Below are 20,962 nucleotides of genomic sequence, written 5' to 3'. Positions count from 1 at the left end.
ATAAGCCATAACCCCACCTGGCCCAGCTTGGGCGAAAGAAGCAGCAATCACAACAGACTCCGCTGAGTTTCCACAAAGCATTGGTTTATTAGAAAGTTCCTTTCCCTCATTTTACAGCATATATATCTCTATCATATGTGATAAAGTTAAATACAATCTGTTATGCTTGTAAGTAAGGATAGGTTACTTTTTCCTTTTTTTTTTTTTTTTCTTCTGAAGTTTTATTCTGGAAGTTAAAACTGTCTCCAGGAAGGCAGAGAGGTAGCCAGAATACGGCTCCACCCACAACCTAACGGGAAGCAGCACAGAACATTAATACTGTTTTACTGAAGTATTTACACAGGCTGAACACAAGGAAAACGAGTCCCTTCACTTCAAATAGATGATCTCCTATTTCCAGGGCTAGTTATCCAAAAAGTGATACTTCTGAGATGAGGAGCACTGAGCAGGGAGGAGGAGGATTCAGCCAAGTGCCTCATTTGCCCAGCACTTGCTTCTCATAACAAAGCCTCTTCCTTTTTGGGGATCTGAGGAGGTGTGAAGAGAGAACTTGGCCTAGGCAAGTAGGGTCTGTTTATCTGTCAGTTGACTGCTTAAGCAGTTCTAGTCACAAGAACACTAACAGCAAAGGAGATGAGACTGCATTACAAGCACCTTTGGGTCAGTGTTAACTAGGGCTGAGAGCCTGGGCGAAGGCAAAAGGGGATGGATGTACTTCTGGTTAGTGTCACAGGAGAAAACAAAAAAGGGAACCCCTACTGCTGAAATCGAGCTGGGCAGACGGCATAGACCTTGAAGCCAAAGACCTCAAAATGCCTACAACTGTGCTCACCTCCCAACGAAAAGAGGAGAAAACTGTCCCAACTCTATTATCCTCTGGTCTACTTCTATTTTAGTTTCTAGCCAACCCAAAAGGCACATTAAAAAAATTGTCAGAGGGGGCTAAATACTAGGAAGGCAAGACTGCCTGGAACAAGGTACCCAGGGAAACCAAAGGGTTCCTCTTCCCAGACAATCACCGAGTGTCACTGCTTCCAGAGAATAAAGCCGTTGAACCAATCCTCCCCTCCTCCATGGAGTCCGTTGTTTCTCCGTGTAACAAAGCACATCAGGAGACCACTGCAACTGCACATCCTCCTGACCTTGCATCGGCCTGCTGCTCATTAACGCAAAAATCCCAGTGCAGGATAAACCAATTACTGCAAATTACTTAACACTTGTCCCAGTAAGAAAAAAAGAAATGTTTTAACATTTTTATAGTTCATAACTTCAAAAAATACAGGAGCTTGAGAAAATATACATGCTTAGTCATTTTTGCATCTAGCAGAAAACAAATACTTTATTTTTTGTTTTTATTTTATAACCTTTAAAGTTTCTTAATTCAACTAGGGCAAACATATTTACAGAAAGCCACCAGAACAAGGATCACTTAAAGAGCTGGATGTAAAAAATATTATTGCAGTAGACTACAAATACGGAACCTTTTTAATATGGGCTACAAAAAGCAGCATTTACGTTTATAGAGTTCAGTGCAATTTTACATTAAAAAAATCCTATAAATTAAGAAGAAAACATCAACATAACAGAATATACCCTTCAGACACAGAGCTCCTTTCTGGGAAGCACATGGGTGACCCTATGTTCCGCACAGCTTCTACTCATGATAAGATCTTTTCTGGGATACGTAGATGCCTCTTCTGGGATGAGGGGCATGAGGACAGTAGTGCCAAATGCGTGGCTCTGTTGTAAGCAAAGTGGATGAAATTGCAGCCTGAGTTGCTTTTGGTTCTAGGTTAGACTCCCTCTGCCACCTCACCTGGGAGAACATGTCACCAAGGGATGGTCAAAGACACTGCCCAAAAGTGGTATTTTCACCGCTGGAGAGACAGCCTGGCCTTCCTCATGGCACTGAGAAGGCAGGACCAGATGGGCCCATGGCAAGTGCTTTGGTGACGACCCATTAGAGGAGGAAAATGTTTTAAACTTCCAGAGGGAGAAGAGCAGAGGATTAGAACGTGGAGAAAGGAGTATTTCTACTCGACAGTCTGGAGACGTTGCTGCAGAGGAGTGTGGGTAGCACTTACTGGTGTTCCCAAGTTAGAAACACAGGAGGGAGGGACTAATACAAAGGGGGAAATATCCCTGATAGTAAACCCAAAGCAAACAGCAAATCTAAATCCATCCCTGCAAGCCAAAACTCATTTCTTTGGCTGTCAAGACACTGCCCACTCCAGCTTTTACTGGCTGGCATAAATGGCTCAACACCCCCAGGGAAGAACTGGTAGGTCACCTTCCCCGGCTCCACTCAGGCTTACAACTCCCAACTCAAGTACCATGGCTGGGAGGGTGCTGCAGGTCCTGACCTGAGAAGATGGGGTGAAGTAGTGGGTGAAGATGGAGGGCAGTGGCAGCTGCTGCAGCAGGCCGTGGAGCAAGCAGGGTAGGGTAGAGGGCAGCGTGTGGGACAGGATGAAAGGTGAAGGGCCCAGGATGGATGGCTGAAGCAGGAATTATATGGATAGGGTGGCTAGCAAGAAAGGTAGCAGGGTGGCCAGGGATAATTGAGTGAGTGAGATGGGACAAGGAAATAGGGGTCAGGTGGGGCTGGGGAATATGATGTACTTGGGCAAGTGGCTGGGGGTGAGGATGAGGGTGAATGCCAATGGCGGCAGCAGCGGCTGCAGCATGATGCTGCAGGATGGCATGCTGGACAGTTGTGATGGAGGTGGCAGAGGCTGCGGCTGGCTGCTGAATGTGGATAGGCTGCAGGGCTGGTGTGGCTGGCGCTAGGGCTGTTGAGGCTGGAAAGGCCTTTACTTGTTTGGCCAGAAGCTGCTGCTGGATGTGTTGCTGCGCAGCCTGCTGGAGCTTGCTGTACTTTTCCATCTCCTCAGGGGTGAAGGTGATGGGCTGGCTCTCTAGAGGAGCCAATGAAGCATCCTCAGTCCCATCTGTTGATTCAATACTAGGTTCCCCACTGGGAGGTGCATAATTAGGGAAGTGCTCAAGGTCTGGGGCTATAGGCAGCAAGCTGGATTCCACAGGGCCTGGTTGACTGCCACTATCCAGAGACTCCAGGGTATCCCCATCACTGGGGTCAGGGAGGTAGTTATGGGAGATGGCTGGATCGCCAGGGTAGCAGTCAGTGTGTACTGGGGTGCCTAGCGGAGGAGCCACAGAGTGGTCGGCAGTAGCTTCCTCAGACTTTGGCTCTTCTCGGGGAGGGTCTGATAAGGGACCAGCTGTTTCCTCTGAGGAGAACTGATGCCCAAATGGAGCATCACTACTCCCTGGGGACCCTTCTTCTGGCTCTGACTGTTCCTGCTCTTCACCCCTTTCCAAGCCAGACTCTTCACATTTCTTATTGGGCTTCCGGGTAGCTGGAAGCTTCCCTATCAGTGGAAGGACAGGCTTATTACCAAGAGAGGGGGGAAGCTTGGGCCCGAAGTAACCTTGTGGGGGGTTCTTATACTTGAGCCCAGCCTTATTAGGGGTGGCCAGCACCTCCTCACACACATTGGGTTTCCTCTCCACTTTCCTGGACTGGATCTTCTCTAGTAGCAGTCTGGCGGTAACAGAATTCTTATCTTCGGGGCTGCAGTCACTTTCTGACCCCCTTCCTGTGTCAGTATTGCTATTCTGGGAAGGTAGGCCTGTTCCTTTACTGTCATCTCCTCTGCCATCTTCTTTCTTTCCAGGACCTTCTCCCCGACCTGATCGGAAATAGTGAGGAGACTGAGAGCGGTAGATCTTTGAGCGAATGAAATCCCGACGGCCAGAGCGCCTTTCCTCTGGGCTCTCATGACCCCACGATCCTTTTCTGGAGCCTGATCTCTGGGAAGGGCTCCTGGTGCTGCGGCTCCGGTCCCTGCTGTAACTCCGGCTTCGCTGCCAGCTGTGGGCCGTGGTGCTGCGACTTCTCCTCTTGCTTCGACTGCGACTACAGCTGCTACTGCGGCTTCGGCCCCGGGACCTTGATCGCTCCCTAGTATGACTCCGAGATCGGCTTCGGGACTGGCTACAACTGAGGCTATAGTCATCATCAGACGATGAGTATTTGTGTCGTTTGGACCTGTGTTTGGGGCTGGCATAGTCTGAATCGTCTGAATCGTGAGAGCGCTTAGAGTGCCTTCGTGATCGGTCACTGTAGTCACTATAGCTATCATCGGAGTAACTGTGCTGTCTACTATAGCAGCTCTGGTCTGAAGAAGCATCAGAGCTGCTTGAATAGGAACGCCGGGAGGAACGGTGTGAGGAATGGCGACGGCCAGATCGAGAGCGGCTACGAGAATGTTCACTGCCTGAGTCTTCATCTTCCTCTTCTTCTTCCTCCTCTTCCTCCTCCTCCTCCTCCTCACTGTACTGGGATGGAGACTTCTGGTGAAGCCTGTGTGAAGAAGCATCATCGCTCTCCTCATCTCCACTACTGGGTTGGCTCCGATGGCTAGACCGGCTGCTGTGTTTGGCTCCAGCTCTCCGCTGGCAGGATGAAGCTGGAGGTTCACCTTTATGTTTCCTCCCACTGTGATCTTGGGAACTGCTACCGCCTCCACCATCATCCTTCTTGCCACTGTTTCCTTCTTCAGCAGGAAGGGATCTCCGCTGGGAATCATCTTGAGCTCGGCGCCGTCGTCTTGGTGGTGCAGGGCTGCCACTTCCAGGAGGCTCTGGCTTGGGTCCTCGTTCAGAATCAGCTGGGCCTGATGATTTGTTCTTCTTCCGTTTTCGTTTCTTGCGCTTCTTAGATTTCTCCCCAGACTCTGCCTTCGAACTCTTCTCTTCCATTTCAGCCTTGTGTTTCCTTTTGTGCTTGCTGGATTTTTTGTGTTTCTTTTTCTTTTTGTGTCTGTGAGACTTGCCTGACGATTCTTTCTTGCTAGGATGGCTTCTTCCAGTGTCTTCAGTTTCTGACCCATGGCTACCCCCAGGTTCCTGCTTGTTCAGGCTGCTACAGGTAGCCCCCAAAGCAGGCTCATCTACTCTGCTTTCTGAAGAGTGCGCTGCGCCCTGCCCTCCCCCCTTGCTTTTATTAGGATCTCTAGGATCAAGGCTCAGGAGATGATCCTTTGGGGAGGCTCCAACATCTTTTGGTTTTTCTGTTCCTTTAGCTTTAGCATCTTTGTTTCTTGAAAGTTTAAAGTCAAAGTATAAGGGATTACAGCTGTAGGAAATGGAGGGTTCTGCTTTGGTGAAAATTAGTAGTTCTGACGGCCACTGGAGGGCAGTGCTTTCGTCCTTGCTCAAAACTGGAAAGAACGGACCAGTGGGATGCTTGGGCCCCTGGCCTGCTTTTGCTGCTGGGGTGGCCTGAGAAACTTCTTTAGGATTGGATTCACACATCTGGCTCTCTGGAGTCTCCTGAGTCTCCATACTTTGCTCAACTATGCCCCCTCCTGAGCCTTTCTTTGTCTCAGTTTTACCTCCAGGTTCTGAAGGGCCAGCCACAGTGGTTTCCTTTTGGCGCTCAGAAACTTCACTAACTGTCTTTTCTGCTCCTTGGCTTGCTGCCACCTTAGCACAGCCTTTAGGCTTGGGAGAACTGCTTTTTTTGTTGTCTGGGGCATTCTTTGAGTGTGTGCTATGATCACCTTCCATTTGTTCACTGGCTCTCATAAAGAGTAAGAAGGGAAAATGAGGTTTGACTTTGCAGTGCGCTGGGGGGATGTAGTGGTAATACTCTGGCTCTGTGGCCCCAGCCCCTTCTTCCCGCTTCATCCTTTTTAACTTGGACAGTGTTGAGGCAAGGGACCCTCCATCCTGAGGGTCTTCATCTTCTTTCTTTCCATCGAGATTACCACTCCCATCAGTATCTCCCACTTTCTGTACCCCTTGGTCAGAACTCTTCTCATCAGCTTTTGTTCCATCTTCAGACGTCCCTTCCTCTGCATGGTCCTTGAAAACAGATGCTATTGATTCAAGTTTGACAGGAGCCTTCTTGGCAAATGAAAATGACACTCCCAATTTTTGCAGTGGGGGGCCCAGATTATTCTTAATGCCAAAGCTGATACCTTGGGAGGCTACCCCAGGAGCCTGTGACAGTCCAGTGGTATTAGTGATCTGTATTGCAGTAAAGGGGCCCCCTTTATCTGTGGAGAAGTCAGGTCCAAAGCCACAAGAAGAAATGGCACTTGTGCCAATGTTTGTTGATGACTCATCTTTATCCTCCTCTCCACCATCTTCATCTACAGCCACTGTGGTTGGTCTGAACATGGGACCACTTCCAGGTGCGCTACACAGTGGTTCAGAAAGTGAAAAAAATGAAACATAGGGTTAGAGTTATGTATCTTACAAGATATTCATCATGGTCATTCTTCCATTCATCATCATGGGTAGGTCTGAAAGATGCAGAGTGGCTGGTCCCTAGCAATGTGTTAACAAATGGAACCTGTTTAGCAGAGCTAGGCAAAGTTTCATTTGATTAAAGTACTAAATTCCCAAGAACAATTAGCTATGGCTATCTTTTAAGCTGTTTACTTTACAAAAAGGCTTATCTCATAACTCAAATTCTTTACCAACACCACCTCACAATTCAATACCATATCATTAGCTTTAATCTGTTACCAATTTTTCTTTTTTTAATTAAATTTTTTTTTTCCTTGAGCCGGGCAATGGTGGTGCACACCTTTGATCCCAGCACTTGGGAAGAGACAGGCAGATCTCTGTGAGTTGAGGCCAGGCTGATCTATACAGAGTGGGTTCAGCCAAGGCTACACAGAGAAACCCTGTCTCAAAAAAAAAAAAAAAAAAAAAAGTTTTGAGCAGATGAGATGGATGGCTCAGCAGTTAAGAACACTAGCAGCTCTTCCATGGGTCCTGAGTTCAAGTCCCAACAACGACATGGTAGCTCCTAACCATCTATAAAGGCACCTGATGCCTTCTTCTGGCGTGCAGGTGTACATGCAAACATACATTAAAATTTTTTTTCTGTTTCTTTTATTTTTATTTTATGTGTGCCTGTACCCCATGAATCCATTGCCTTTGGAGGTCAGAAGAGATATGGGATCCCCTGGGACTGGAGTTACGGAAGATCGTGAACTGGAAATTGAATCCAGGTCCTCTGGAAGAGCATCTGGTGCTCTTAACCACTGAGCCACCTTTCCACTTTCAAGATCATGTTATTGCAGTGTTCTGGGGAGTGCATGCCAATAGGCTGTGTACAAGGTCAGAGCTGCTCCTCTCCAGTTACCATGTGGATTCTGAACTTGGTTATTAGTCTTGGTGGCAAGAGCCTTCACCCACTGAGGAATCTCCTTCCCATCTTATTTAAGGTATCACCTTACCAATCGGCATACAATCACCTATGTGGACGAACAACCATTCCAAAGGTATTCTGCAGGGCATTCTGGCTTAAGCCTGTAAGTACAGTACTTAGGAGGCAGAGACAGAGGATTACTACTGAATTCACAGTTGGCTTGATCTATGCAGTAGGTTCCAGTTCATCCTAGACAACAAAGTAATCTTGTTTCACCTCATCCCACAAAAGGACTATATTTCACTTACCTAAAGGAAAAGCTTTAATTTTCCCTGTACTTTCAAATTTTCATAAAAACCCCCAACAATTAATTCTCTCTTTCTGCATGTGTGCATGGTTATTTGTGCTGTACCATGCATGTGGAGGCCAGAACCCGAGAGCTGGTTATCTCTTTCCACTATATAAAGCTGGTGGCAAGTGTCTCAAATTTCATTTAACTTAATTTGAAACAGGATCTCACTATGTAACCGTGGCTGGCCTAGAATTAATTATGTGTATCAGGCCAACCTCCAACTCAGAGATCTGCCTGACTGTTAGAATTAAAGATATACACCTCCTCACTCAGCTCAAAAAAAAAAAAAAAGTTCTGAACCAGAAAGGAGCCTGATGTTTATCTTTCATGGAGATATCCTTGAAACATGCCCAAGAAAGATGCATTTACTATATAAAAAGTTGCAAAAGGGGCTGGTGAGATGGTTCAGCAAGTAAGGTTTGCCACGCAAGCCTGGTGACCTGAATTTAATCCCTAGGACCCATGTAAGGTGGATGAAGAGAACAGAGCCGTCCTCTGCCTTCCACATGCACAATGCATCGATGCATACCCACGAACGCAAATAAAATTAAAAAATTTGTCAGGTAAGAAATTGCTACTGGGCATGGTGGTGCACGCCTTTAGTTCCAGCACTAGGAAGGCAGAGGCAGGTAGATCTCTAAGTTCTAAGCCAGCCTGGCCTACAGAGTGAGTCCAGGACAGCCAGAGCTACACAGAGAAACCGTGTCTCAAAAAACAAAAAAAGAAAAAGAAAAGAAATTGCCATCACTTTGTGGGTGGTTTAATCCAACATTAGAGTTCCCAAGTTGTTTATGTGCTTCCTTCCTTCATCTCCTACTTATTTTGGCTCCTTTTCAGAATGGAAAAACAACAACAACAACAAACCCAAAAATGAACACAAAATAGAAATTTGAAGTATAGGATAAGTCCAAACCAAGGAATATGGGCACAATGGCAAAAGCAAATGTTCTTTCCTCTGAGGAGTGACCCAAACACTTAACACTTAGGTGCAAACACATTTTACATGCCAGAATGTTCTACTTTTGGAGCTAGAGTGGAAAGGTTTCTAAACATTCAGAGGGCTCTGTTTCCTCTCATTTTCTTTATTTTTCTTCTGTGCTTAAAAACAAAACAAAACAAAACAAAAACAGACCATCTCTGTGTAGCTGTGGGCTCTTCTGGAACTAGCTCTGTAAACCAGCATAGCCTCCAACCCACAGAGATCCACCTGGCTCTGCCTCCTGAGTGTTGGGATTAAAGGCGTGCTATACCACTGCCCAGCATCCTCTCCTCATTTTATTTTTTGGTTTTTCGAGACACGGTTTCCCTGTGTAGACTTAGCTGTCCTGGATTCATTTTGTAGACAGGCTGGCCTTGAACTCACAGAGATCCGCCTCCCTGAGTGCTGGGATTAAAAGCATGCACCACCCCACCCAGCTCCCTCTCCTCATTTTAATGTTCCTCTTTTATTTTTCCTGGTGGTGAAGATGAAACTGAGATCCTTAAATAGGTATGCTTTGCTCAATAAACTCTGTAAAATTTGTTTATTTGCTTTTAAGTTTTTGTTTTGTTTTTGAGACAATAGAACTCATTATATAGAAAAGGCTGGCTTCAAACTCAGAGATCTACCTGTCTCTGCTTCTAGAATGCTCAAATTTAGGGCATGCACAACCACACTGGCTAACTGTACAGTTTTTAAAAGGTAGTGACAATACCTGACTCAGAATACCTGTGCTAGGATGTCATAGTAGTAAAATAGAGTGCCGTGCTTTTCTACAAGGGTGTGCTGGGTAACCTGGAATAGTCCCGGTGGTGCCACTTACTTGTTACTCACTTCCAATGTGTTCGTAGGCATCTTTTAGGTGTGTTAGTGGAGTAAGCCAGTCACTCTTCAGGACAACTCCAAGTGCAGTTCTCTGCTTCCTTCCCTTCTTTTTCTTTTCAGACAGATTCTCAGCTGTCCCAAGATGACCTCAGGCTCAGGACATAACTAAGGATAGCCCTGTACCTCTGGTCCACCTGCCTCTACTTCTTGAGTACAGGGATCACAGGTATATGCCAAGATGTTTATGCGGTGTTGGGGAGCTAACCTAGGGTTCTATATATCCTCAGGTAAGCACTGATAAATACATTCAGTTCAATTTAAATTTGTTTTAAAGATTTTATTTTAATGAATGAATATTCTGTCTGCATGTATACCTGTATGCCAGAAGACGGCATCAGATCCCTTTATAGATGGTTCTGAGCCACTATGAGGTTGCTGGAAATTGAACTTAGGACCTCACAGCAAGAGCAGCTAGTGCTCTTAACCACTGAGGTATTTCAACCACCACCCACCCCCAATTTAAATATTTTTAAAATATTTTTTGACATAGGGTTTCACACCACAGTCCAGGTTGGCTTCAACTTTGCAGCAATTCTCTTGTCTGAGCCTCCCAAGTGCTAGGACTACAGGCATGAGCCACCACTTGCAGTATTTGAATTATAATTTTAAATCTGTAAGTTTAAAATTGGTGGTGGCTCATGCCTAAAAATTCTATTTGTCCACAGAACACCCCTGACATGAAATCCCTACCATTCAGCTTGTTTTCTTTGCTCTGCCAACTCATGGAGCCGCCGGAGGGCCTTTTCTTGTTTCCTCTCATCTTTGCGGGATCTTGAAGAGACATTTCGGGCAAACTCTCTCTGCTTGAGATCTTTTAATCTCTGAGTTAATAGAAAGAAAGAAACAGAGGATGAGTCATCTGTAAGTAACATACAGAAATGAAGGCAAAGCCTTTATAATATTTACCCTCAGCCAATGTTATAATACTAGCATGGAATACACTATTATATTCATGTGGTTCTCAGAAACACAATGGCGGATTACTTGGAGCATGACACTTAGATTACGGGCATTTGTAATTAGGACAGCATGTCATTTGTCTTATTGTACAAAACAAAATGATTTCAGAAGCAACACGCAAATTTAAGACTATTGGGAAGAAAGAAAAGAGACCAATCACCTGCTCTTCCAGGATGCAGAACCAGACAAACAAATGTGAGATAAATTGTAGTAACACAGGCCAAAGTGAACAGAAAGGGGTTAGGCTGATACAGAAAATTACCCAAGGTGTAAGATCTAAAAAAAACAAAGCAATGTACAGCTTACATGGGAGGTTATCAGAATCAGAACAAACAAATTCTTTCTTTTCCCACCATAAAAGGTATGGGGTTTTGTCTGGTTTTAGCACTAACAGAGGTTTCTTTTAACTAAAGAAGAGAGGTCTTTCAACCCTGGCATGTTCAGAACTCAGCCTGACCACTTTCATCCAGCCAGTCTGCTGAAATGAAAATAATTATGTAGCTTTTCATTCCTTCAGAGCCCTGAGAGGAACACCAGGGATGAAGAAGGAGAACACAGGAAAGCTGAAGATTCGTTACTTAAAATTCAAGTAATAGAATGGGTCTTTTGTTTTCAGAAGCTACTATGCAATTTTTCTCAAAACAAACAAACAAAAAAATCCAAAAAACAAAAACAAAAGCCAAAGAAAGAAGTGTCACAAGACAGGCTGGTGACAGAGTCCAGACGTACCCATCTGCAATGAAGACGGTGCAACACACTCCGTAATATAAAAAGGGAAGCAAGGCCTACCCATGAGCCTATGCTCTCTCGACAGCGGAGGAAAAGGGGGCTGACCCAATATAAAGTGGACATTGCTTTAGAAAGGTATAATGTTCAACAGACAAAGGAATTTTCTTACCTAATATTTATGAAATGTGTTTCCAATCTTTTAGAATTGAGAGAGGGAAGGGTAGAAAGACGCACACACACAAAAATATACAGCTAAAGACACTATAGAAAAACTCACTCTTGTGATCTGGGCTTCCAAATTAGAAGGATTTGCTTTCAAAACATCAGCTGAAAAATGTCACATCACAAAGAGAAAAAAAAAAAAAGTAAAAAATAAAACAAGAGTGGAAGAGAAAAAAAATAAGGCAAGCATTACTACATAAGCTCTCAGTGAATCTACAAACGATCATACTGAACAATCAGGGACAAAAGCATCCGCTCAACAAGGGCTGGGGAGAAGCAAAGAGCCTGAAAACACACATATGTGTACACACAGACAGAAACAGTAATCATGTCTTGATAAATGAAACCACCCGCTCTTTTTCTGTAATCATTTTCCTGAAGAGAAATGGTGACAAAACTTCAGGAAAGACCGCTGCAGTCGAAAAGCAGTGAGTCTGTACTCACTCATCTTTGTTTTGGAGAACTCAATTAATCAACAGCTAACAAAGTTGTTGCTGGTGTAGGTCCCAATACATTAAGATTTTTATAAACTCGTCAATTTTTTTTCTCTTTCATACTAAGCTTACCACTGAACTAATATATCACAACCCTCTTTTACTTTTGGAGAAGGTCTCACTGAGTTGCCTGAACTCACCTTAGTCTGTGGCCCAGGCAGACCTTGAACTCCTGCTGACGCTTTCCAAGTAGCTGGGATTACAAGCATGCACCACCAGGCTCAATGAGGATCAATCCTCACCGCCACCCCCAACCCTGCTCCAGAGTTTCTCTGTGTAGCCCTGGCTGTCCTGGAACTAGTTCTGTAGACCAGGATGGCCTTGAATTCTCAGAGATATGGCCAGTTCTGCCTTCTAAGTGCTGGGTTTAAGGTATATGCCAGCACTGCCTGGCTGGGGAATCAACTATTTTTAATATGAATTTCAACTTTGAGGAATGGGACAGAAAGGCTCCACCATAACTATTAGCCATTTAAAAAAAAAAAAAAAGGATAAATCTTGTGTTTTTCCCCCTAGACACTTAACTGGCTCTTGCCAAAATTTAAAAAGAATGCAATCTTTTTCTCATGTCTGCCATCCTTTGCTCTATATACCTCATTGAGTCCTTCTATGTGCAGTCATTTCTTTACTTCTTATAAACATTTCATCACTTTCAGCAGTCATTATTCAAAACGATAATTTTTATTAAAGCCTGAAGCCTCCAGATCGTGTCACACAAGAATTAGGTTTTCTTCCTCTTCTTCTTTCTTTTGTTGGTATTTAAAACAAGCTCTCACTGTGTTGCCCTGGCTGGTCTAGACCGGAGAGAGAACCACGTGCCTCTGCCTCTTGAGTTCAGGAATTTAAAGGGTGGGCCATCACACCTGGCTCTACTCATTAAAAAAAATAATAATAAAATAATATTTTTTTGGTGTGTTTTTTTGAGACAGGGTTTCTCTGTTGTAGCCTTGGCTGTCCTTAGACTCACTCTGTGGACCAGGCTGGCCTTGAACTCACATCAATCTGCCTCCCTCTGAGCTGGGACTACAGTTGTGTGCCGCCATGCCTGGCTCTCTGTTCATTCTTTACAATGAAGGAATGGGACCAAGCCCACAGTATTAACACATACCTGAAAGTCCTGCCACAAGTATACAGACAGAGACATGAAACAGAATGTTGTCAAGGAGACAAATCTAAAGTGCAAGTTTCCCTCTAGGTAAAACAGACTTGGGTACTACTCTATCAAGTCCAGCAAACACTCCTTCATCACACTTACAAATTTCACAGGTAAGCCAGGGTAGAATGAGAACTTCAAAAGTCTAGCTCAGTCTGAGATATAGCGCATAAACCTCCCCAAACCCAGCGAGCATAACTGCCTTTCAGATGGTGACATTCTGGTGGAAATGGGAAAACATACCTTTCTTTAAAAACAATCATCTTGGCAGGACTTGGCTCTCCCCTTCCCACCATGGGGTCTAGGGACTGACTTGTGTCACAAGGCTAGGCAGCAGCCCCTTATCTGCTGAGCTGTATCGCTGGCTCCCAGACATGGGCTAAGATTCTATTTTCCTTATCTGACTCCAACTCTCCCACTTGGAAGTCAAGGAATTCCCTTCACCAAGGCTCTGCTGACCCTGCCCCCTCCTAAGAACCCAGAATAGCACTCTCCACTGTCAGCACCTTGCCCTAGTTCTCATCTATGACTGTCAGATTCTGTTCTCAATACAGCTGTTCCTGTCTTTCAGAAAGGTGCAAGTGTCAAACTTGAGCCACAAAGACCTAGGTCAACCCAACAGTCAACAGTCAGCTGAGTTTGTATCTCACAGCCTCAGCTATCCTCGCTATCAAATTAGAATGATACATTAACAGGTTTGTGAGATTACATGCCAAAATAACCCATTTTCTTTTCTGTATTTGAACCTCAGGCTTCACTCATGTTGGGTAAGTACAACTGAGCTGTATCTGCAGCCCTCTTCTTACTTTTGAGAAAGGGTTTCACTACACTGTCCAGGCTGGCTTGGAATTTACTCATTATTTTGTCAGTCATAACAAAGCATCTGATAGGTCACAACTGTTCATATTGTTATTTTTCTTTTGCTTACCTTTTTTGTTTGTTTTTCAAGACAGGGTTTTTTTGTGTAGCCCTGGCTGTCCTGGAACTCACAATTTGCCTGCCTCTGCCTCTCTTGTGCTGGGATTAAAGCTGTGTGCCACCACCATACAGCTACTATTTATATTTTTAAATTTATTTTAAAAGTAAACTTTATTATATAAAGAACTTGCAAATAAATAAAAACATCACATACCAAAATTAACTACCATTTAAAGAATATCTCTTCTTCTTCTTTTTTTTTTTAAATCTCAAAACAGAAAACGCACTGGAGATGATGGTGGGGCATGCCTTCAGCACTCAAGAGTCAGAGGCAGGAGGATCTCTTGCATCCAAGGCCAGCCTGGTACACATAGTGAGTTTTAGGACAGCCAGTGAAACTAGGACAGCCAGAGAAACTCTGTCTTGAAAAACCAAAACCAAAACCAAAACAAATAAAAAGCAGGTATGAGCTGCCCATGAGTACATTTAGCCATCTATCCATTCTCAATGGAAATCTCTTTGGAGAAACAGGAAGCCTAAAAGTCAAGAACTTCTTACGATATAGAATTAAGTCAACGAAAATAAAGATACTGAACAGAAAATTTCCAATGTAACAGTAACATTTTTTTGTTTTGTTTTGGGGGATGTTTTATTTTGTTTTTGGGATTTGGCATCAAACTCAAGCCTACACATGAGCCTGAATATAACAAGTCATTAACAGTTAGACTTCTGGCCTAAAACTATCATTTAAATATCTTCCTTGCTCCTGAAAGGGTAATTTTAAATAGCCAGTCATGGCAGCTAGCGCCTGTAATCCCAAGAATTGGAAGATTAAGGCAAAGTTGTTCTGAGTTTGAGGCCAGTCTGAGATATATATAGAGTAAGACACCATCTCAAAAAACAAAGAAGTAATTTTTTTTCTTTTTTTTTCCTTCCTTATCCCCCCTCCCCCCTCTGGAGATAGAGTTACTATGTGATCCTAGTCAGCCTGGAACTTGCTATGGATATGAAGAACAAGCTAGCCTTGTATTCATAGAACTTTACCGCCTCTACCCGTGCTACCAAGACTGGCAAAACAGTAATTTTTATAAAGACACAGGCTTTCATTAGTCAGGTTTTCTCAAACTGCAGATATTATCCAATGGATCATCAGGCATACTCGCCTAAATGCTCATATACAATTCCCTCTGTGAACTGCATTTGACCTTTTCTCTTAATTCTAAAGAGGAGCACAATTGCATATAAAAATAAAGAGGCATACACCTGAACATTGGAAAACAAAACAAAACAAAACAACAAAACACAACAGAGCTTTTGTGAGAAAACATAAAACCGTCTTCAACAGGCAGGTCTTCACTGCAAAACTCTGTGCCAAGTCTAAGCTGCACAAAAACTCAGCATAGATTTGGGAAATAAATACAGTGTAAACACACCGAGACACTGAATCATTTAAACTGACTCAAAAACAGGATTTAGCTCTTAAAATTATAAAGTATCTCTTCTGAAGAAGTGAAAATACTTTATTTTACATAACTATTAAATCTTATTCACAAAAATTCAAGCCATACTCCTTAATTAGTAAAAAAATATTCTAAGGGAAACAAACAGCTCCAGCTGCTTGGGACAGACAGCTCTCTAGAGTCCAGAAAAAGTAAGATAGAGAACAAAATGAGGGAAAGAAAGTGCAGAAAGAGGAGGGAAGGAGACAGAGAGAAAGAAATCAAGGAAGGGAAGGATGATTTGAAGACCTCGTTTTTGTGAAAATCCAACAGTAATTTTCCAAAGAAGTGTGCATTTGCAGCATACTACAGAAGTGACACTTTCTGTTGACTTTCCCATTACATGGCTGCTGTCCTCTAAACTTCCCAAAACATCTGTGAAGGGAAGACTTTTATGACTTAGTACTTGAAGAACAACTAAACTAACTGTAGTTCTTTGGATTAAAGACTTTTTTCAATTGGAAAAGTCCTTACAAAGCAGCTTCAGACAAATCTTGATTCTAAAGGTAGTAAGATTCTCTACCTAGGCCAAGCAGTGGTGGTACATGCCTTTAATCCCAGCACTCAGGAGGCAGAGGCAGGCAGATCTCTCTGCGAGTTCAAGGCCAGCCTGGTCAACAGAGCTCGTTCTCAGACAGCAAGGAGTACACAAAGAAATCCTGTCTCTAAAAAAAAAAAAACAACCAAACCAACCAACCAAAAAACTCAAACAAACAACCCCACCCCCATCTCTACCAGAAAGCAACTGTACTGTCCCAAAGCCAGACTGAGGCTGAGTTTACCTAACTCTGCCCATATTGCTACCTGTGGCACAAAAGTGATTCTCAATAAACATTTATTGATTTGCTTTTCTTTTTCTTTTCTTTCCTCCCTCCCTTTCTTTCTTTCTTCTCTCTCTCTCTCTCTCTCTCTCTCTCTCTCTCTCTCTTTCTTTCTTTTTGAGGCAGGGTTTCTCTGTATAGTCCTGGCTGTCCCAGAATACTCTCTGTGGACCAGGCTGGCCTCAAACTCATATATCTGCCCACCTCTGCCTCTCCAGTGATGGATTAAAGATGTGTGCCGCTGCTGCTTTTCTTTGTAAAGTCAGTGATTTGAAGACAGAATACACATACATTTTATGCATTTTGTGTTGTTATGAACAGAGCCAGAAAAGGACAAAAGGTAGTTTCTTATGCCTCAATCTCTTTTTCTAGATATATATGACCTTCTTCAATCTGTAAACATTCCTTTTCCTCTCACATCAACAATCGTATATACCAAACCCCAGGCCTCTTTTCCCAACTGTCTTATGCCTCCCGTTTACAGAACACAAAGCAATGTAGCAGTGACCACCTTCTGCCAAACTGAAGCAATCCCTCATGTATTTGGCCAGTGTACCAATTCAAGCTCCAGATTTGATGTTTCCGGAAAAAAACCATCCAGGACATTACATTAGACTTGTATGTACACTACCACACTTGGTTCAAAGCTCTCCTCCCAGCACTGCCACTTATTTAGGTTGTTTTAACCTTTCAGACTATTAACAGAACACACACGCTTCATCTTAGAATTACTATCACAGCACATGACTATGATAAATTTAAATTTACAACAAAACAAAACAAAACAAAACCAAGTTGAAACAATAGGACATGAACATGGTAGGCTGGTTTTTATTTACCTTGGGATTGTGTGGCAAGATGAAGAACAACAAGAAACACCTAAGAGAATATGAGGTTTACCTGTAATACCACCTCCTGAGAGGTCTGTCCTCAAGTATCTGTAAAAGCAGATGGCTTTTCGAAGTAGACACTTCTCCAAAGTTTACCTTTTTCATGTATATGTACATTTCATGTACACCGCGTGCCAGAAGGGAGCATCAGATTGTGACTGTGAGCCACTATGTCGGTGCTGGGAATTGAACTTAGAACCTCTAGAGGAGCAGACAGTGTGCTCTTAACCGTTGAGCCATCCTTCCAGCCCCACTTTTCCAAAGTTAATGAGGTTGTGATTACTGAGTAAGTAACCTACTTTTAGCAGGTGAAAAGATCAAAACATACTCAAGTTTTAGAGACCGACCAAATGACTCCATTCTCTATTAAGCAAAACAGCACCTCCTCCCAATGGCACCTACAGTGACAGAGTATGAATACCACCACATCTCATTCTCCGCCTAGATCCAAGACTCGTTCTTCCTGTCATATTTCTGTTCCTCATAACATAATTATTTGAGAGGTGAACTGTGTTAAGTCAATGTTTATGAAGCTTTAGGATTCAGAAATACTTTGTGGTTTTCCATTTTTATCAATAATCACTTTATGGTTTCTAAGGACAAACACTCTATAAACACAAACACAGGCATGGAATATATTCACAGGTGCATGATACAGATAGGAGAACTGGAGCGATGGCTCAGTGGTTAAGAGCACTGGCTGCTCTTCCTTTCCAGAGGTTCTGAGTTCAATTCCCAGCAACCACATGGTGGCTCACAACCATCTGTAACGGGGTCTGATGCCTTCTACTAACTTTCATGTGTACGTGCAGATAAACTGTTCATATAAATAAATCTTAAAAAGAAAAAATAAGTTGGATGATCCAGACAGTTTGCTATTTTTGCTTAATTTCAGCCCTAGGGTCATCTTCCCTCATCCAACTCGTTATGAGCCTATTCTGATCTCTCTCTCCTTTTCCATCTTCCCACTCCTCCCTTCCACATGTCACATAGTGAATTGAATGACAAAAACAAAACAAAAAACCAAACTTATTATTTCTTAGAACACACTTTTATTCAGAGGCCAATTCGTTTTTGGGTATTGAGAGAAACTCAAACATTTCAGCACTCTGGCAATACTAAATACAAAACTGATCAACTATGAATAGGTAATGGTGTCAAAAATCCAGCCAGACAGTAGACAGCGTTAGGGAAACCATGCCATTGCTAGTCTTTATTCTGTGGAGTTCAGATTCGTGAAATCACTACTGGCTATGAGGGCATACTGTTTCAAAGCTCAGAAAACTACTACTTTTATTTACAGAGGGAACAGACACTGGCATTAAATAAGACTTCAGTGTGTTTTCAGAACATGGAAGAAGTGCAGAAGTTTCACACTACAGTTATTTTAGAAGAGGCGTGCTGACACCACTCTTTCCTCTGAGAGGGAAACTAAGAGAGTATCGGAAGCTGATTTAGAATGCCAAAGTATGGCACCCAGATCAGCCACATCACACACACTGAAACTGCAAAGAAGTAGGTCCCAACACTATAGGCTTGGAGACAGGAGACAGTTTCAGTATGTCCGGTGTCAGAACGTGGGAACACCGGAAGAATTCAGTAGGTCTGAATAACAACCTCAAGTGTTTAAAAGAATCTGGCAGGTAATTAATGACTCACAGATTATAAAAGGTGAAGCACACAGCTGTTTTGGAGAGTGAGCAAGAGAGAGCAACTACTAAGCTGTAATCAAGGTTTGTTGACGTACAGTCCTAATGTCATTAGCAGTTCAAGATGAGTCAAAGGCTGACTTACTAAGCAGTTTTAGGTGTTCTGTTTTGTTTAAGAGATAGGCCTCAAAGAACATCCCAGCAGAAGGATCAGAAGTTCAACCACATCACCATAACTCTAACCAAACACTACCAACAGAACAAACCAAAATCAATGAATCAAACAGAAACCCAGAAGAGGCCTAAGAAGAAGAAGCTGGCCTCGAGTTTTCTGCCTCGGTAACTACAAGTGCAGGCCACTCACTGTATACGGCTTGGATTTTTTTTTTTTGGGGGGGGGAGGGGAAGTTTGAGAACCAATTAAAATTAAATAGAAAAACTAACATGAAGACTTAAGCCAAACAGATCTGTTGAGGTAAGTGAGTTGTGACCTTCCATTAATTATATTACAAGGATCCCTGGTGACAGAAACAGAAGGTAAGTTAGGAGGAAACCTAAGCAGGGTAAAGAAAAAAATGTGAAAGTAAGGCATTTTACTTTCTTGCTGTTGTCTGTTTGCTGTACTGAAGAGCAAACACAAGGCTTTGAACACAACACTCACCACTGAACTATGCTGCCAGCCTCAAAGCTCACTAGTAAGTGCTGCTACAGATTTTCTCTGAGAGTAAGATTCCTTTCTGCCTGAATTTGAGACTTTTATATCTATCAGCAGACAAGCATTTTAAAAGATATTTAAGATAATAAAAAGGGCAGGGAAGTGGGGATAGAAACGCCTTCAGCTTCAAACTTTACCGTAGCTTATAACTAAGCCAACAAGGCTGGGACATGGTTAGTGTCGATGTTTACTGAGACTCAGGCAAGGCACGTCAGAACTTAGTAAGTAATCATATGTTGGCTTATTTCTTCAAGGACAGCTGGTTTCATCACTGGAGATTTCCAAAGGTAGTAAAAGAGAGCATAAGAATTAGAATCACAATGCCTAACTTTTACATTTACAAAGTTTAAGCCCAGTCTCAATTATTTTTGTATTAAGGACATCACACACACAAAAAAAAATCTTAGAAAATTTGAGAAAAGCTAGCAAATAGAGGCATTTAACACTGTCCTTTCACATTCTCTAAAAAAGATCGCAAATGAGAGTAGCATGCTGCTTCTTTTTTAAGAAATTGGACCATAAGAAAGGCAATAGTATTTTCCAGGACCTTCCTGTATTAGCTTACCGCTAATAAAGCTTTTCTCCAAAGGTTTTTGTTTGTTTTTCATTCAGGGTTTCTCTGTGTAGCCTAGGCTGTCCTGGAACTCACTCTGATACCAGGATGGCTTCAAATTCATGGAGATCTGCCTGCCTTTGCCTCCCGAATGCTGAGATTAAAGCATGCGCCACCACCACCACCGGGCCTTCTCCAAAGTTTCAATGGTAAAAATTTCATGCAAGATACAAGCTAGGAATAACTAACATGGAGTGAAGTACTTACCTTTTACCCCAGAGTCATGTGTCTCACCTTTATGATTTTAGAGCCTCAGTTTGAAAAATGGCAGGCCCAGATATTAAGTTCAGTGAGAAATAAAATATATGATCCTATCTCCTTTAATGTATTATTTAGCTGTAGCTGTAATGTATTATTTGCTGTAGCAAAGTCAACTATTAGTTCTATATTATTATTATTATTTTTTTTTTTAACTATTAGTTCTTTATAACTTTAAATATAGGCCAGGCTAGGTAAGGTAAGGGGTAACTGAAGCGCTCTAGAGGCTGAATCACAGGGTCATAAGTTCATGGCCAGTATGATTTTACAGTTAACACCCTCTCTTGAAGAGAAAAAATACATACATAAATAAATAAAGATAGGAAGGAATGAAAGAACTAAGTGGAGAGAACAGTTGAAATTATAACAACAATCTAAGACTTTTTTGTTGATATACATGCTATTTTGAGATTCTACAATTTGTAGAAAGGCAAGAATATGACAAAAAACGATGACTGTCTACTTTTCAACAAAAACAAAACAAAAATCAATGTCATCATACCACAATTATTGTTTTGTTTTGCTTTGTACTTAGAGACAGAAACTTATTCCTTTGTAGCCTAGGCTGGCTTCAAGTAAAAAACTTCCTGCCTCTACTTACTAAAAAAACTAAGAGCTAAGACCCATGCCATG

The 20,962-nt window shown here is 42.7% G+C and overlaps 1 protein-coding gene across 6 annotated transcripts in view; it reads right to left on the bottom strand.

Moving 5' to 3' along the window:
* Nucleotides 1-63: 63 nt before the first annotated feature.
* Nucleotides 64-20,962, bottom strand: part of Gpatch8 (G-patch domain containing 8) — a 78,970-nt gene continuing 58,071 nt past the window's right edge. For all 6 annotated transcript variants that reach the window (XM_060386617.1, XM_021642775.2, XM_060386615.1 and 3 more), the window contains 2 exons: nucleotides 10,099-10,229; nucleotides 64-6,229 (listed from right to left, as the gene is read on the bottom strand). In XM_060386617.1, coding sequence (XP_060242600.1) covers nucleotides 2,326-6,229; nucleotides 10,099-10,229 — 4,035 coding nt within the window. In that variant the 3' untranslated portion in view covers nucleotides 64-2,325. The remainder of the gene's footprint in view (nucleotides 6,230-10,098; nucleotides 10,230-20,962) is intronic.

This window comes from Meriones unguiculatus, chromosome 7, assembly GCF_030254825.1.
Source record: "Meriones unguiculatus strain TT.TT164.6M chromosome 7, Bangor_MerUng_6.1, whole genome shotgun sequence".
NCBI lineage: Eukaryota > Metazoa > Chordata > Mammalia > Rodentia > Muridae > Meriones > Meriones unguiculatus.
Note: the sequence above shows the minus strand (reverse complement) of the source record. Positions and strands in the feature narration are given on the sequence as shown.